This window comes from Schistocerca gregaria, chromosome 4 (genome assembly GCF_023897955.1).
Source record: "Schistocerca gregaria isolate iqSchGreg1 chromosome 4, iqSchGreg1.2, whole genome shotgun sequence".
Classification (NCBI taxonomy): Eukaryota; Metazoa; Arthropoda; class Insecta; order Orthoptera; family Acrididae; genus Schistocerca; species Schistocerca gregaria.
This window is the reverse complement of record NC_064923.1, coordinates 586622992-586642146: the sequence shown is the minus strand read 5'-3', so window position 1 is coordinate 586642146 and position 19155 is coordinate 586622992. Positions and strand designations below refer to the sequence as shown.

General features: G+C 37.2%; 1 protein-coding gene across 1 annotated transcript in view; it reads left to right on the top strand.

The window, feature by feature from the left end:
* Window positions 1–964: 964 nt before the first annotated feature.
* The window catches only part of LOC126267477 (kininogen-1-like), a 191082-nt gene continuing 172891 nt past the window's right edge, over window positions 965–19155 (top strand). Inside the window, exons 1-3 of the mRNA XM_049972759.1 lie at window positions 965–1265; window positions 9961–10104; window positions 18459–18563. Of these exons, the coding sequence (XP_049828716.1) occupies window positions 1176–1265; window positions 9961–10104; window positions 18459–18563 (339 nt within the window). The 5' untranslated portion in view covers window positions 965–1175. The remainder of the gene's footprint in view (window positions 1266–9960; window positions 10105–18458; window positions 18564–19155) is intronic.

The following is a 19155-nucleotide window of genomic DNA, read 5'->3' as shown; positions in this document are numbered from 1 at the left end:
AACAATTTTGCTTTGATATTTTCTTGCAGTGTTTAGGACAACATGCTTCAAAATTTTCAGTCAACAGTTCTAGAAATTTGTTGGTAGATTGATTTGCACCTGCAGTGGTTATTATTTTATCCCATTTTATTAAATTCAATTTACTTATCAACTTGTTTAGCTTTGATTACTTGACCTTATAATTTTTCTACAGTCTGTGGAAGTTTCAGTTGCTTTACTGTCAACAGTTTGTCTGAACCATAGTCCCTCATGATCTGAAATGCCTAGCTTGATTGTGTTGTATACTGGTTTGTTTAGATGAAAATTAGAAATTTTGTTATCTAGACATGCTTCCTGTCTTGTGGGTTTGCCATTTACGCAACTGAAGTTAAGGGATCTTAATGTATTTAGCAAGTGATCAACATTTCTATTGTTAAACCTAATGTCTATATTGATATCACCAAATATTAGTATTCTGTAATTTTTGTATTTTTTTTTTTTTTTTTGGGGGGGGGGGGTGTAGTATACTGAAGCTATTATAATTTCCTAGTTTGGCAACATTATGGCTGCAGCTTCAAATTTTTCTTCTATATACAGTCCACTTACACCTATAACTTCATAGATTAGGTTCACACTATTTTTAACATATGCCACCATGTTTAATACTTGTTCTACAGTAGCTGGTCGCCAACTCATATCCAAATGTACACTTAAGTTCCTCACTGCTAAGCCAGTGTTCATTTATTGAAATCACAGAGCAGTTTAAGTTTTAATGAACAATATCCGTTGCCGAATGGTTTTATGCCTTGGTGTAGCTGGTTGGAGAGCGAAAACACTGATGGTTTTAACTTCCGTCTTATGAAAGTTTTCGCCAGCTTGTTTGTTTTCTTTTCTGCTGCTGTACAGTTGTTACGTGGTAGCAGGATAATTTGCTTCGGTATAATCTCGCGCTTCGTTTTACATACACACAATTACGAAGTACGCAATATACATCAGCGCTTCGAGGCATGAGGTAATAAGAAGTGGGTGTACAGCCAATAGCGGCTCAACTACTGTCAAGCCCCCCTCCATCGTAACGTCACCGCCAATGACTCATACTTTAATAGTCTCGGCGCCCTGTTCGTATCGTTAGTTGTCACGAGGGGAGCCGAGAGAGACTGTATAGCTACCCTGCTTCAGCTGTAAATCTTTCTATCATGAAATTGGTTTATATCGTGGTGTTATATTGTTTATGCATATCGTCAAATGCACAGCCTGTGTCCGAATCGGTCTCCAATGTGACAGAGGTAAGTTCAAAAATTTCAGACACCGGTATACAATTTTGTACTGACGTTACTAGTAAATATGTAGGAAACAACGTTGAATATGGATGGAAAAATAAAATAAAATGGGAGTTTAGAGATTGTTAGGTTTATATTTGTTTCACTAATTATTTGGTTTGGGATAATACCAAAACGAAAAAATAAAGTCTACGCGTTCGCTCTAGATTTAGCAAAAAACAAAGTAATTGTTTATACCTAGACATTAATCATTTTAACACACATTCTTCACCAGCTGTCTCAGTATTGTCGAAAAGTAGTTCAGGATTGACTTTAAAAAAAAAATGAGAGTTAGTCGATTGAGAATCCCCGAATCATATACTAGAGAACCTTACATTTCGACCCGTTTATAAATTTGTATGGTTTTATTGTTATTTACCTCTTATGCAGTATTTTACTGTTATCTAACGTGCATTATTTTCATTTTTCAATTTGTGCCAGAATCTGTAGTGTGTACAATGATTTAAGGTGCTTCAACAAATAGAAATTAAAACGTGTATGGATGTGTATTTAAGTTCGCACTGAAAAATTTTATGCAATTTATTTCATTAATTTTTATTAAGCTGCCTCAATTGAATGTGGCGTAATGTTGCTTTTCATTTTGATTTATTCTGCTTCGCTATTCATAGGTGAATGTGCTTACCAATGTGAAATTTGTTTGAGACATGCATTGTAGTAATTTGTAGGATGTAAATGTAAATATACTAGGCTTAGGGCAGTAAATTTGTCAGTAGGCCTACAGTTTTACTGTTAGACATCCTTCCATTTATTCATTGACTCATTCACCTATTGTGTCAATAAACAGCATTATGAAGGAAAGTGTCTAGGGATGTGGAATAGTAGTCACACCCATCAATTAGCAGAATCAGCTTTTGTATATGCTTGGCAGTCCAGAGCCATTACAAGATAGAGTAGTTCTTTTTTTTCTTAAAAAAAAAAGTAGAGAAGATCAAAAGAAAAATGGTGTATTTCATCAAGGATTTATGTAGTAAGTGTGAGAGATTTGCAGAAATGCTTACCAGACTGCAGTGGAAGGCATTACAGGAGATGTGTTGTGGATCATGGCTATGTTTATTGTTAAATTTCTTAGTTTGTTCCAGAGAGAGTCAAACCTTGTATTAATTCCTCCCACAAACCTCTTGTAAAATGACAGTGGCAAGATCAGACAACGCAGAGCTCGTGCAGAGGCTGACTGACACTTATTCTTGCCGTATAGGCTGTCACTTGCAAACACAACAGGAAAGGGGAAATGCAAGTGGTATCAGAAGTAGCGTCCGCCACACACTTTGGCTTGTGGAGTATGGGTATACGTACTGGTAACTATCTATGACAAGTGCTAAAATGCTCAGATTCATCTAAAACAGAGGTGGAATAAATATAGTTACACATGAATTGGCTACTAGCAAAACGAAATGCTTCATCTTGGACCCAGCCACAGAACTTATTTAGTCTGTTCCAAGAAAACATCAGGTCCAGTTCGTTGAATGCAGTGTCCCAATAGGTGTCAGAAATCACCAAGCTTGTATAGTACTTATAGTTTACAGCTCACCAGCAGGGGATATGTTAAGCTTCATAAAATGTGTAGAAAGAGAGGGCACCTGGAGCTGTTGGTGTCCAACTTTTGATTATTTGCCACCGTGAAGCCCCCACTCAGGATTCAGGGACTTACTGCTACAGCAACTGACGTTTTGATAATAGACCCAACCCCTTCAGTGATTTAAATGTAAAAGTGATAGTTACTGGTTTACGTGATGCTGATGGTAAAACATAAACAATAAAATACACTGAGCTGTTAATTTCACATCAAAGAAGAGAAATACTGTATTACAAAGTCATAAACAAGACTTAATAATAGCATTTGGAGAAAAATTATGGGAACATTTTCTTCTAAGTTGACAGTTTAGATGCAAAATTAAGCTTCCTTTTGAACATATTTGTAGAGATTTGCTTACCCCTAGAACAAACAAGGATGAATTTGAGCAGAAGCAAGAACAGGGCATGTATAACTCTTTGGATTAATGTGTCTTGTATTAGAAAGAGAGTGAGTTCTATGTAACTTGATGGACAAATTGTAATCAAAAGTTGAAGTTGCATTATCACCAGTGTTATAACATTCTTCAGTCTATCTTAAAAAAAAAATGAAGCACAGGCACTATAGACAAAAAATAAATCATAAAGCGATTTGAGGGTTGCTAAACAATAATTGAAAAGGTATTAATGTGAATAATACTGAGGTCCCAAAAGTACCTGGCAAAAAAGTTGACACATTGAAATTCATTCTTACATGGGTGGCAAATATAGTACATACAGATATATTAAATCGCTGCAGGCATGACTTACAGATATTAGTTTCAACCATACCATCCCAAATGATGTTACCTAATTCACAAAAAAGTGGTAATTGCAGGCTACGATGGTATTTCCAGTAGAATGTTAAAATTGTATAGTAACCTTCATATTATCTTTGTAGTCAGTCATCAATATAAAATTATAGATTTGCCACATATGAAGGTGGTTCGAAAAGTACTCAAAATGGAATAGAATAAAAGTACTTACATCACTGAAACTTTTTTATTTTTCAATATAGTCTCCTTGTAGAATAATGCACTTGGTCCAACGATGTTCCAGTGCATTGATCCCATCTTGCAAATGTGTTTCCTCCAGGCCTGCAAAATAGTTGTCAACTGTGGCTATCAATTCTTCATTTGAAGTGAATCTTTGTCCACCAAGAAAAATTTTCAGTTTTGGGAAGAGATGGAAGGCTGACGGAGCCATATCAGATGAATAAGGCAGGTGTGGCAACAATTCATACCTTCATTTGTGTAATTTTGCCATGGCGATGGCACATGTGTACGGGCACGCATTGTCTTGTCGTAGCGCAGATAATTTTTAGATTTCTAATTCTTCATTTAAAATGTGATAGACTATATGCTTTCAGGTGACATCTGGCAAGCATGAGGAATTTCACGCACTTGTCAGTGATCCTCCATGACCATTTTGTGCACTTTTGAAATGATTTCTGGAGTAGTGATACATCTTGCTGGCCAGTGCGCGGATCATCTAATCTCTCCTGACAAAATTTAAATTCATTTGTCCACTTGGCAACAGTTGAATATGAAGTCCTCCCCCATATTCTGGAAGTCGGCATGAATGTCCTTTGCTTTCATACCTTTATTTACAAAGTACTTAATCACTTCTCAAATCTCAATTTTTTTTCCCGTCTTTGCAAATCGCTACATGGGAACAACGACAGAGCCATGTCACTGCCACAAGAACACTGACATGGCATGTGTTTACAGGCAACAGTCCAACGAATATCACGTGATCAACCCCTCATGAAAGCAGTGTTGAGTGGCAGACAGGCACATTGAAAGAAGAGTGTTAGATATTATACTTGATATAATCTGTAGAACATGATGAATGCAATTAATGACTCACATTGATAATTATTATGGACATTACTTCTAGATTAATTTATAATTACATGAAACACAGCTACTCCGAGGAGAGAAAATTGTATAGTAACCTTCATGCTATCGTTGTAGTCAGTCATCAATATAAAGTACTTCACACTACTCAGCAACTGTTTTTATTTAATATTTGGTACTAAGAATACTGTCAGCTGCTTTAATACAGTAAAATTAAAACTTGTTTAATGTGACTGTTTGTGGTAACTGGAATGGAAACCCCCAAAATGTTGTAATAAATTGTAGAATTAGTGATTAATAAGGAACCCTGTTTTTGGCATCCAAGAATTTTCAATTCACAAATGTCCTGTAGAATAAATTTTCATTATGATATAAAACTCCATTCTAAACATTAGCTATGTTTATAGTTTATATAGCAATTACTTTTACTTTTTGTTAATTTTACATCTCATCATAAATCCACTCTTGTTAAGTTTTGATATATCAGTATACTTAAATGAAGCAGTACATCAGGTATAAATGACCAATTTTCGCATATCAAGCAAAAAAAAAAAAAATCTCTGTAAATTGTATTGTACTGGAGATATCATTGACTGTTGAAATGTTTTGTTTAAATTGTGTATTTTCTGGCACCGTCACATACAATTTCAAGTAGAAATTACTGGTTTTGTCTGACTATAGTTGTTTTCAGATCACAAGAAGGAAACAGTAGTTCACTCCAAAGCACTTTGAGAAAATCACTTCCTCAATGTGATTCTCATCGAGTGCTCCACATTACTATGGAGACAGTGTTTGTACTCTGTCTCTAACAACCGTTGGATATAAAACTCTAATGACTGAGTGAACAAATACGCTTGGAGCTTTTGCTTAGAAAAAGAAAGTAGATAAATAAAAATTTTAAAAGATCTGGGGAGGAAATTAAGGTCAGCACCTAGCTTCCCCCTTGTGATCTCAAAATGATCAGTGCCAGGAAACATCAGTAATTCCTTACTTAAAATATATCTGATTGTGCTGGAAAATAAACCATCTTCAAAAATCTCTCTAATAGAAATCAGCTAAGATGTTCTCTGAAAGTAGCCTCATATTTTCTCATGTGTGTAAATAATAGTCTTAGAAAGTATTAATTGGAACTAAACTCAATTACCAATTTGTACAGACTTTTGGTAATTATATGTAGGTAAGACTGTAAAGAAACATTGCACTCAAGGTCTGGATGACTAAATTCCAATTTCTGACCAAGTTGTTCATTTTAGTGTTTCTACAATTTCAACAAATCTCTGTGTAAGTAAAAGGACTTGGTGGAAAGTAAAACCTCTGAATTTTTTTATGTGAAAACTTCTAAAGGTTTCTAAATAAAACAGACTTTATTAATGTGCTACATATTAATTTCTCAACATAGTCTTCTGAAAGTGAACACATTTCTTCCAACAAAAGACCGCTTTGTTAATACCATCACTGTTGAATGTTTGACTTGATTGACTCGAGCCACATCGTCACCTTTCATGATATGCCACACTTATCTGACAGCTGCGTCTGTGTTATCCGATGATTTTCTCTGATGGGTTTGTCAACCCTATTCCACTGGGTCTTGTCAGCCCTTAGCTTCATAACAACTCAATGTTGTACATTACTGATGTTGATACAATCATTGGTGTACACAATTATCAGTCTCCTATGGATTTCAGTTGGAGGCATGTTTTCTGTGGTTAAAAACTCAATTACAGCATGCTGTTTTTCATGCAAGGACATACTGACATTGCACACTGCCTTGTTATATCCTACAGTTTGGAGGCCTGTAGCAGGAGGGGGTGGTAGCTTGTGTCAGCGAATCGGGAAAGTTGACTGAGTAATATCCATTACATGTAATGCCTCAGTCGATATTGATAACATTATAAAAATTCAGAGGCATTACTTTTCAGTATGCCCGCAGAGTTTATAGGACAAGCTTTTCATTATTAACACATTACTGTGGAGACTGTGTTTGTATTCTTTCTCTAATGACTGTTGCTAGTATTTAAAACTCTAATGATTGAGTGAAAAAAAAAAACAAAACACATGGAGGTTTTTATTGGGGAAACAGCACACAGAACTGGTCTCTGCATTTTAACTGAAAAAACTAAAATTCATGGCAAACATAAACAAAAAATATACAGAAAACTAACTGTTAAAATCGAAAGGGTTGGCAAGATTTTAATATCTTGGAAAACAATTCAAGAGAGTGGATCCAAAGCCCAGCAAATGATTTAATCTATGTTGCTGGATGGCTATCCCGGTACATGATTCATGAATCCAGTAGCAGGTTGCCTGTCTAACAGCTTCCAGGGCAACCAAACCTTGGTTTTCATATTTTGTGTGATTATTGATAGAACTTAAAAATTTAGAATGATTTCATTATGTACTTATTAAGAGATATGGTGTTATGTTAAAGGTTCAACACACTGAGACAATTGTTATAACTGGGGCAACATAAGTGCACACAAATAAACAGATTATATTCTTCCAGTACTTGAGAATGAGAGCACGTAAGAAGCGCAACACGTCATTTCGAATCTTTACAATACATTTTCACACTGACACCACCATAAAATGATGAAAGCAAAAATGTTTTTGCTTACTTCATTTTCAACAATAATCATATAATTTATGAAGTAAACAGTGTATATCATGATTATGAAGTAAATATGATCTTCACAGAGATGTAAAAAATCTCAGTGTGGCACAGAAAGGACCATGTTATTTAACCATAAAATGTACAATAAACTTCAGATACATGCCAAATCGCCGGCTGGTGTGGCCGTGCGGTTCTAGGTGCTTCAGTTTGGAACCACGTGACTGCTAAGATCGCAGGTTTGAATCCTGCCTCGGGCATGGATGTGTGTGATGCCCTTAGGTTAGTTAGTTTTAAGTAGTTCTAAGTCCTAGGGGACTGATGACCACAGATGTTAAGTCCCATAGTGCTCAGACCCATTTGCACCATTTTTTCATGCCAAATCAGTCACTAGGGGTCTGACTAAATCCAAAGAACAGCTGACTTGTGTCTTTTGGGTAGCTCTTTGTACTGTTTCCAGGAATTTTTTGACAATGTGTAATACGTTGTGAACTGCAATTACTTTTAAGCATTGCCAAGAAAACATACTGTGTAGCTCTGTCATATCACTTATTTACAAAATGCTTTATGTGTGAATTAGAATATAAGCATTATAATTTATATGTGTGACTATTATTACTGTTGTCGTATTGACACTTTCATCTCACTTTTCATGTATCTATTAACCTTTAATTTAGATTGTAAATCTATGACTATTTATAAATGTTTTTAAATATAATCTTACATGTTCTACATCCTAGCAAAGCACTAGGATAAAGGATCAACTGATCTCAAAAATAAATAAAATAAAAATTCTTACTAAGCTGTAAAACTGTCACATCAGTCATGACAGTTTATTATTTCTTTACTACTAACTCTATTCACACAATATTTTGCAGATATTATCCACATATACCACTAACTGTACCTGCAAAATTATGTAATAGTGCGTCACATACTTAATGTCATATGGAGTCATAAATGTCGAGATGCATGACAAACTAGCTTTTGCTTAAAACAGTGCAGATTACCCAGACTATACTCAGCTAGTATTTGATTGCTGGAGCACTTAGACTTTCAATAAACTTTACACATAATATCAAAACTTTTCTAAACTTTCTCTCACTTACACACTTAGTCATACAATTAATACTCTAAGTAGTAAAGTGATCAGAAGCATGAATCTGCTTTTTGCATGGGATTCAATTTTTTAAGGAATTGGGAGTTTACTGGTAGTTAATAAAAACCAAAGAGCTTACAGGCCATCTAAAAACATTCGCAACAAGTATTTCAACTCTAGAAATAACAAAACTAAAACACTATACTACAGTTGTAAGGTCAGGAGCTTTATATGCATTTGAAGGCATAAATCAGAACTGCAAGATTGGTGGACTAAAGGTGCTATAAAGACAAATTGTTTTTAACAAACAGAATAGTTGGAAAATGAGAAACATTGAAGCAACCTGCAGATATATGAATAAACCAACAGAAATATGTGTAAACTATCTGAGTTGAAGACAACCCTTTTTTGAACTTTTCCATCAAACCTCTTAGGTCAAGCTAAGAAAATAAATATTTCTGAATTTCTGGAAAAAGAAGTCGACTACCATTGATCACAAAACTGTGGCAAAGAAACTGAAAAACAAAACATATAATCAGCACAAACAGACAGCAACTCATTTAGAACTAAGTCTATAATTTAGGTCTTGAGGGTAGGAAAAATACCATGAATGAGAGAGACACAGAGGGCAAAGTATTGACAAAAAAAGAAACTATGAGGTAAGTAGAGGAATTGAAGTTGTGTGTTCCCAGCTAGCTAGTATAATTATGATAAAAATCTCAAGGGACCTGGTTGAAGATTTTACTCTGCCCGTTGTGTTTTGTTAAACACTTAAATAACTTGAAATGAGATTTTGTACAGCCATGTACATTAAAGTTCTTTGTGATTCATGACCATGTCATGTTTGTAATACATGGGCATTATCAATATCAGTTGAGGCATTACAAGTCATGCATATTACTCAGCTGAGATTCCCCCTTCACACACAAGCTACGACCCTCTGTTGCTAGAGGGCTCTGAATTGTCATGTTGTTGGCGGTAATGTAACTGTGTTAGTGTGTGAAAAAAAGTGTGCTGTAATCGAGAAAATTGAAAGCGTGAATTCGAAGAGTTCATCCACACATGGAGCACCCCTCCTTCAGCATGACCATGCTAGGTTACATACAAGTGCTGTGATATCTGCAACAATCAGATGCCTTCAGTTCACTGTCATTGATCATACAGCTCGACTTGGTCCCATCCTATTTTCATCTGTTTTCAAAACTTAAAGAACACCTCTGAGGACTTCACTTTGGTAGTGGTGAAGTGATGGAAGCAGATGTGAAGTAAAACATTCTACAGTGACTGTATCAACAACCTGGTCTCTCACTGGGAGGTATATGTTTGTCACCAGTGCTACTATGTTAAGAAATAACAATGTAGACATGAAGAATAAAGTTGTAGAATTATAATATTAATAAAGTTTTTTATTTTTTAAACCTTTTCAAGTTTCCACAAAAAATTCAGAGGCATTACTTTTCAGCATGGCATCATATATATCCTGTCCAAGATTTGATACCTTTATTGAAATCTTATTTTATTTTGCAGACACTTGATGGAGGTCTCTCAGATGCTGATGTCAATGATCCACACATCAAGGATGTAGCGGCCTTTGCATTGAGTGAAATTGATAGGAGACAGAATTCAGCTTTCAAGCAAGCGTTAGTTCAGATTGTCAGTGCAAAAACTCAGGTAAAGCAAAAAGTAAACTCCAGAATGTGATACTAACATTTGGAAGTGCTGCAGTTAATGTGCTGCAATTTTTCTGTCCTTTTTCTTTCTATTAATTATCAAGAACATATTATTAATTACAAGAACATATCTATATAAACTCATAACATGAAATACTCAAGTGTGTTACTGAATAGTACTACTGACCCATCAGGTTATTGTCATTATGACCAACAAAAATAAGAGCTTTCTAACTCTTTAGAGCTAACTGCATAAAAACTGTTACTGCAGAAATTCTGTTAAAGTTCCTTTACTTGATACCCTTGAGTCTGATTATGAAAATTTTGCTGCTACTGTATTAATGAGCTGCTGGAAATTATACTTCTTGCACATGTATGTCAGTGATATTCACTGAAGTGATGAGGTTCATTTGGAGGAGTTCTTTAGTGGTATCATTAGGCTATCTCTTTTTTTAGAACTGGGCATCCTGCAAGAATCTTTCCACTCCCTTAAATTTCTGAGAGACTGTGTATGTCTTCGATTATAGGTGCATAGATGAATTTATATTGATAAAAAGCCCCATTTTTAATCTTGCTCAAAATAGTACAACAGAATTGGTTTTTATATAACACCAGAGTTATTAGTACTCTTCTCCAACGCATGTGTTTCCCTTCGGTTTTGATAGGCTTCTGAAGCTTTCCACTTTCCATTGTTGTCATTCGTAATTTAATGCACACATCAAAAAATAGTTTTGCATCACCTCGGTACCAAGAGTTCTGGAACCTATACAGAAAATTGGAAAAGGGATCAGCATAAACGTAATTTCCATCCTTTTTATTGCTCATGAAAACCACTCATTGCATGTTGTACCACCAGAGATGGTGGTCCAGATTGCTGTACACACTGGTACCTCTCATACCCAGTAGCACATCCTCTTTTACTGACGCATGCTTCTATTCATTACTATCCACAAGTTAATCAAGGCACTGTTGGTCCGGATTGTCCCACTCCCCAATGGCGATTCAGCGTAGATCCCTCAGAGTGGTTGGTGAGTCACGTTGTCCATAAACAGCCCCTTTCAGTCTATCCTAGAGTACACGTCTGGAGAACATGGTGGACACTAGCCAAGTGATATTATCCTGAAGGAAGTCATTCACAAGATGTACATGATGGGAGCATGAATTGAGGTCCGTAAAGACTAATGCCTCGCCTATATGCAGCCGAAATTGTTACCCTATTGGTTGTAGGGTATCATTCATGTATCGTAAAGTTGTTACAGTGCCTTCCATGACCAACAGTGGCATACATTGGCCTCACATAATGCCACCCCCAAACAGCAGGGAACCTCCACCTTGCTGCATTTGCTGGACAGTGTGTCTAAGGTGTTCAGCCTGACTAGGTTGCATCCAAACAAGACTCTGACGATTGTCTGGTTGAAGGCATATGCGACACTCATTGGCCCAATCCATTCGGAATGTTGTTGGGCCCATGTGTACTATGCTGTATGGTATCGTGGTTGCAAAGACAGACCTTGCCATGGACGGCGGAAATGAAGTTGCACATCATGTAGCCCATTGCACACAGTTTGAGTCATAACACAACACCCTGAGGGTGCATGAAAAGCATTATTCAACATGGTGGTGTTGCTGTCAGGGTTCCTCCGAGGCATAATCCAAATGTAATGGTCATCCACTGCAACAGTAGCCCTTGAGCAGCCTGAGCGAGACGTGTCTCGACAGTTCCTGTCTCTCTGTATCTCCTCCATTTTTGAACAGTATTGCTTTGGTTCACTCAGAGATGCCTGGACACTTCCCTTGTTGAGAGCCTTTCCTGGCACAAATTAACTTTCTAGGCATAGTTGAACTACAGACAACTCGAGCCTTGCACCTCCTTCCTTGTAGAATGACTGGAACTAATCGGCTGTTGGACCCCCTCCGTCTAATAGGCACTGCTCGTGTATGGTTGTTTACATCTTCGGGCAGGTTGAGGGACATCTCTGAACAGTCAAAGGGACTGTGTATGTGATACAATATCCACAGTCAATGTCTATCTTCGGAGTTCTGGGAACTGGAGTGATGCAAAACTTTTTTTAATGTGTATATTTTAAATTCACTTAAACAAAAGCACATATGTTAGTATGATATTTTGTTGAAAAGTGCCAAAGTGGTACTAGGATTGTGTAAAATAAAAGTTAATTATTTTAAAAAGTAAAATTAATATTAAATTAATAATTATATTAATTAAAAACGTGTGGTATCACTTTGGTTTCAAGCTGACAGATGCATCCCCAGATGTCTGTTCATGTTTAAAATTAGTTATCTTGTGCTGTGCATGTGATGTTGGCTTCTGTCACAAAAAAGGATCAACTAAAAGCAATAATTTTAAACAGGAACAGTTGTAAAGATGAATGTATTGGTGAAAGATCAATAATGCCACTGTTTGTCATTAATAAATAGTGGTTGGTTAGTATCACGTTCCATGGATCATTTTCATGAAAAATTGTAATGTTGTCTTTGCATTCATGATGCAAATTAATTTTAAATGTGGCTATGTGCTGTACATATCTATGTTGTTGCTTAATGTGTGTGTGTGTGTTAGTAGTTCCTACCACATTTTACACGTTACAATAATAGAAATTCTTCTACAGAATAGGAGCAGTTGTTTGCTTTTGTTACTTATTTTTTTATTTTTTTAAAGAATTAAACTGTATAAGTCAATAGATTTGCCAACCCTTTTCTGAACTATGAGCCAAGACACATATTTTACAAATCTTTTGATTTATTTTTCTGCAACATAATCATAGTTTCTGAGTTACAAAAGCTGTGTAAATTTTCAGTTTTCAGAGTGATCACACTTCTCAAACTAAAGAAATATACAAGGCCCCAGGAGTAGACAACATTCCACTAGAACTACTGATAGCCTTGGGAGAGCCAGCCCTGACAAAACTCTACCATCTGGTGTGCATGATATATGAGACAGGGGAAATACCCTCAGGCTTCAAGAAGTCTTTAATAAATCCAATCTTAAAGAAATCGGGTGTTGACAGGTGTGAAAACTACCAAACTATCAGTTAATAAGTCACGGCTGCAAAACACTAATATGAATTCTTTACAGATGAATGGAAAAACTGGTAGCAGCCAACCTTGGGGAGGATCAGTTTGGATTCAATAAAAATGTTAGAACACATGAAGCAATACTGACCCTACGACTTATCTTAGAAGCTAGATTAAGGAAGGGCAAACCTACATTTCTAGCATTTGCAGACTTAGAGAAGGCTATTGACAATGCTGACTGGAATACTGTCTTTAAAATTATGAAGGGGTAAAATACAAGGAGTGAAAGGCTGTTTATAATTTGTACAGAAAACAGATGGCAGTTATAAAAGTCGAGGGCATGAAAGGGAAGCAGTGGTTGGGAAGGAAATGAGACAGGGTTGTAGCCTATCCCAGATGTTATTCAATCTGTATATTGAGCAAGCACTAAAGGAAACAAGAGAAAAATTTGGGGCAGGAAGATCCAAGGAGAAGAAATAAAAACTTTGCCGTTTGCTGATAATACTGTAATTCTGTCGGACAGCAAAGGATCTGGAAGAGCATTGAATGGAATGGACAGTGTCTTGAAAGGAGGATATGAGATGACCATCAACACAAGCAGATGAGGATAATGGAATGTAGTTGAATTAAATGAGGTGACACTGAGGGAATTAGATTAGGAAATGAGACACATAAAATAGTAGATGAGTTTTGCTGTTTGGGGAGCAGATTAACCAATGGTGGTCAAAGTAGAGAGGATATAAAATGTAGACTGACAATGGCAAGGAAAGCGTTTCTGAAGGAGAAAAATTTGTTAACATAGAGTATAGATTGAAGTGTCAGAAAGTCATTTCTGAAAGTATTTTTATGGAGTGTAGCCATGTATGGAAGTGAAACACAGACAATAACTAGTTTAGACAAGAATAGAATGGAAGCCTTAGAAATGTGGTACTACAGAAGAATGCTGAAGATTAGATGGGTAGTTCATGTAACTAATGAGGAGGTTACTGTATAGAATTGGGGAGAAGAGGAATTTGTGGCACGAGACTAGAAGAAGGGATCGGTTGGTAGGACACGTTCTGAAGCATCAAAAGATCACCAATTTAGTATTGGGGGGCAGCGTGGAGGGTAAAAAACATAGAGGGAGATCAAGAAATGAATTCACTAAGCGGATTCCGAAGGATGTAGGTTGCAGTAGTTACTTGGAGATGAAGAAGCTTGCACAGGATAGAGTAGCACGGAGGAAGTTGTAAGGTTTTCTGTACTATTAAATTGTGTCATTTTCTCTAATTCAATGCTCAAAAGGTCTCTTTACCCTGGTGAGTGTTGCACCAGTAGTGTGGTTGGGCATTAATTGTGCAGATTTATGTTCAATGGATGGCAGATAGGTGGTATGAATCACATTAGGCCCTCGAGGTTCTTGTATTTAGATTGTTTTATCTTTGGTTTTGGAAGCACAACTTGTATATGCCTGCCACATGACAGTGGCCTCACATCTGTTTCTTCAAAATCCAATGTTATGTTAACTGACTGCTTATAAAATGGTTTTATTGACTCTCCTCTCTTGAATAGCATATATTAGATATAGTGTATGCCATTTAGTGTATTCTAAATGTACAGTCTCAGGGTTTCATCTGTTTTAAAGTATGTTCTTGTGTCGGTGTGATAGGAAATGCTTAGGAAACTTTAGCAACCATCTATAGCCAGTGCTCTGGAACATAAATTTCTCTCCAACAGTGACATTTAGTTTTCTCAGTGATCCTGAAATGATGACACAGCTACACAGTGGAGCCTTATCGGTCCATGCATGGCAGTGCACAGTACATTATGTGTCAAATAGGTACACACAAAAATGCAGTTTTTCAGGGAGTCCTATGTCAGGTTCAAGTGACAACAGAGATACAAGGTGTTTCAAAAATGACCGATATATTTGAAACGGCAATAAAAACTAAATGAGTAGCGATAGAAATACACCGTTTGTTGCAATATGCTTGGGACAACAGTACATTTTCAGGCGGGCAAACTTTCGAAATTTCAGTAGTTACAGTTTTCAACAACAGATGGCGCTGCAAGTGATGTGAAAGATATAGAAGACAACACAGTCTGTGGGTGCGCCATTCTGTATGTCGTCTTTCTTCTGTAAGCGTGTGCTGTCCACAACGTGCAAGTGTGCTGTGGACGACATGATTTATTCCTTAGAACAGAGGATTTTTCTGGTGTTGGAATTCCACCGCCTAGAACACAGTGTTGTTGCAACAAGATGAAGTTTTCAACGGAGGTTTAATGTAACCAAAGGACCGAAAAGCGATACAATAAAGGATCTGTTTGAAAAATTTCAACAGACTGGGAACGTGACGGATGAACATGCTGGAAAGGTAGGGCAACCGCATACGGCAACCACAGAGGGCAACACGCAGCTAGTGCAGCAGGTGATCCAACAGCGGCCTCGGGTTTCCGTTCGCCGCGTTGCAGCTGCGGTCCAAATGACGGCAACGTCCACGTATCGTCTCATGCGCCAGAGTTTACATCCCTATCTATACAAAATTCAAACGCGGCAACCCCTCAGCGCCACTACCATTGCTGCACGAGAGACATTCGCTAACGATATAGTGCACAGGATTGATGATGGTGATACGCATGTGGGCAGCATTTGGTTTACTGACGAAGCTTATTTTTACCTGGACGGCTTTGTCAATAAACAGACCTGGCGCATATGGGGAATCGAAAAGCCCCATGTTGCAGTCCCATCGTCCCTGCATCCTCAAAAAGTACTGGTCTGGGCCGCCATTTCTTCCAAAGGAATCATTGGCCCATTTTTCAGATCCAAAACGATTACTGCATATCTGGACATTCTTCGTGAATTTGTGGCGGTACAAACTGCCTTAGACGACACTGCGAACACCTCGTGGTTTATGCAAGATGGTGCCTGGCCACATCTTTAATTTCCTGAATGAATATTTCAATGATCGTGTGATTGCTTTGGGCTATCCAAAACATACAGGAGGCGGTGTGGATTGGCCTCCCTATTCGCCAGACATGAACCCCTGTGACTTCTTTCTGTGGGGACACTTGAAAGACCAGGTGTACCGCCAGAATCCAGAAACAATTGAATAGCTGAAGCAGTACATCTCATCTGCATGTGAAGCCATTCCGCCAGACACGTTGTCAAAGGTTTCGGGTAATTTCATTCAGAGACTATGCCATATTATTGCTACGCATGGCGGAATGTGGAAAATATCGTACTATAGAGTTTCTCAGACCGCACGCCATCTGTTGTTGACAATTGTAACTACTGTAATTTCGAAAGTTTGTCTGCCTGAAAATGTACTGTTGTCCCAAGCATATTGCAACAAACGGTCTATTTCTATCGCTGCTCGTTTAGTTTGTATTGCCGTTTCAAATATACCGGTCATTTTTGAAACACCCTGTAAGAGGTCAATTGTAAAAGCCTTTGGCCTAGCGATCATGGAAGAAGAATGGGCATACTGTAGTTATATGTAGTACAGGGAGAAAATTTAAACATTACGCACTCCCTCAAGCACAGCCAGATTGAGCAAATTGGTTGGTTCTTTTGTATTATAATTATTTATAGTTCTGCACTCAGGCTGACTGGGTTGCAATGGTAAAAGATAAGCATCAGGCATTTCTGGTTGTATGTGAAACAAATATTTGCATGACCTTTTCACATTTATATTCTTTTGCATCAGATATGGTCTAGAATAGGCCTTAATGATTTATAAAATCACAATTTGTTCACACATGGTTGGTGAAAAGACCCCAAAAAAACCATGATCTTTGAGTATCAAAAGTACTAATTGTGGGGATGGCCACTTTCATAATTTCAATTCTTGGTAAACAGAAATTTCAACACACATTCTTATGATGGTGATCTTGGGAACTTTGAAAATTTTTTCGATGTCGTTATCTGTTACAGAGATCAAGAGGTTCAAAGTTACCGTACTTACACACATAAAATATGCATGTAATATCAGGGCTGAGGTGTAAATGTAGTTTTAACCAATGTTAGGAACAAATGGCAAGGGTTCTTGTCTCACTGCAGCGATTCTGAGATCAGAAACCTATGTTACTGGTTGCTGTTTTTTCACAAATAAAGTTTTAACACACTGTTTCTGCATAATGGGCACTTGATGCCTATACAGGCTGTCTTGACCTGGAAATTAGTCAGTGGTGCTGCTTGGCAGACTAAGCACCAAATTATTTTCTCATATAAAATCATTTGTACATGCAAACCAAACACTGCATTTTTTTTGGTAGGTGTAGTCTAAAAATTTGCACATTTTTATGTAAAGTAGTGTAAAGTGAACTTATGTTTGATGGGAAACAATTTTGTGCTAATCATGTATTATACTTCATTATTTGTTGTTTATGTGTGTCAAAGTTTGGTAATGTGTTGAAGTATATAAATAAACTGTCAAAACTTTACTGACCTACAGAATTCATTTTATGTAAGCAGCATTCCCTGCTGAAAAGAGGAAACCAGTTGTAAAATGCTACTGTTGGAACACAAAAAGGTGAATATGGTGCTCTTTAATGGATTCTGACAGAAACCAGCCGTCTCAACCCTGATTCCACCTTCTTCACCAAAAATTTTGGTGTGTGAACATATTCATGCTTTTTTGTGCTGAAAGAAGAGTAGCAGTGAGCACTGACAGTGGGGGGGGGGGGGGGGGGGGGGAGGGAGAGTGGGACAATAGCAGTGGGAGCCAAAGAGAGAGGAGATAGTGGAAATGATAAAGACAATAAAGACAAGTGGAGGCCATATCTAGCCTTGGGAGGGGGGGTGGTGGTGGTGCATACCTATGTGTTAAAGTTGCCCCCCCCCACCCTAATTCCATCCCCAAGGGCTTGTGCAGAGAGGAGACAATTGTTGTTGAAGAAAGAGACAACAGACTGTAAGTGAGAAAGAAAGAGACAATGGCAATGGGAGAGAAAAGAATAGGGTTGATGCGTTATGGGTCACCAGTTCAAACCATACCACAACAGTTATTTATTTATCTTTTCTAGAAGATTCTTGTTTGTGTGTTCTAGGATAGTTGGTATTTTAGTATTTGTCATTTTTGAAAGGTTCTCAAAATATCTTAAGTTTTTATTCTGTACATTCAGGAATATTTTCTGTTCGTGTAAAGATCAGCATTCAGCAATATTTTATGTTTGTATAAATAGCTGCACTATTTGTCTAGGAGGTCAGTTCTGTTCTGGCAGTGTGTTGGTGTCAGAAATAAATGTACTTTCTCTTTTAAGTGTTGTACTTCACTGATGAACCTTCCTTCAGATTTGGACTTGCTTGTGGTTTTGATTTATAAAAAGGCACATTTGTTTTAGGTTGTTGGAGGTACTCTTTATCACCTCCGGCTAGAAATTGGTGCTAGCAACTGCCGCAAGGGAAAAGATGATGCCACTTCTGAATGCACTTTAAAGGCAGGATCGGTAAGAGTTCTATCATTGAAACCTCAAATAAAAACGGTTCATATTTCATGTATGTGGATTTCCCTTTGTAATTCCTGTGCTCATTGACACCTGTATTTGAAAGTGTACCTTATTAATCTTTTTTCCCCACTGTGAGTAGTTCTTATGACATTTAAGTTTAATATATGTAAAGAGTATAACATTTGAGCCTTGCCTCTTATATCCTGTATTCTCCCATTTGTAATGTTCCCTGTATTCCAGTGTATTCAAATCTCATATCAAACCTTGCTTTGCTCGGCATCTTGTTACCATCATTTTACTGTGGGTTCATATATACGGCTGTAATGGGGTTGACTTTAACCTGACTTTTGTGTTTACTTTTCTCCTCTGCTTCCCTAATTTGCTATCCCACTCATCTCCACATTACTGAGCAAAATGACAGTTGGGATGATTGTCTTGATGTCTTCTAAGACAGAGACATTCCTGTAGGGCATCAAACCAGGATTGCACTGAGATTGAAAATTTCATGATAAACAGGACACAGCACATTATCCTGAATTGAGGGTAATCTGCAGAAACTAAAGGTGGTTTGGTTTGTCCTGAAGGACTGTAG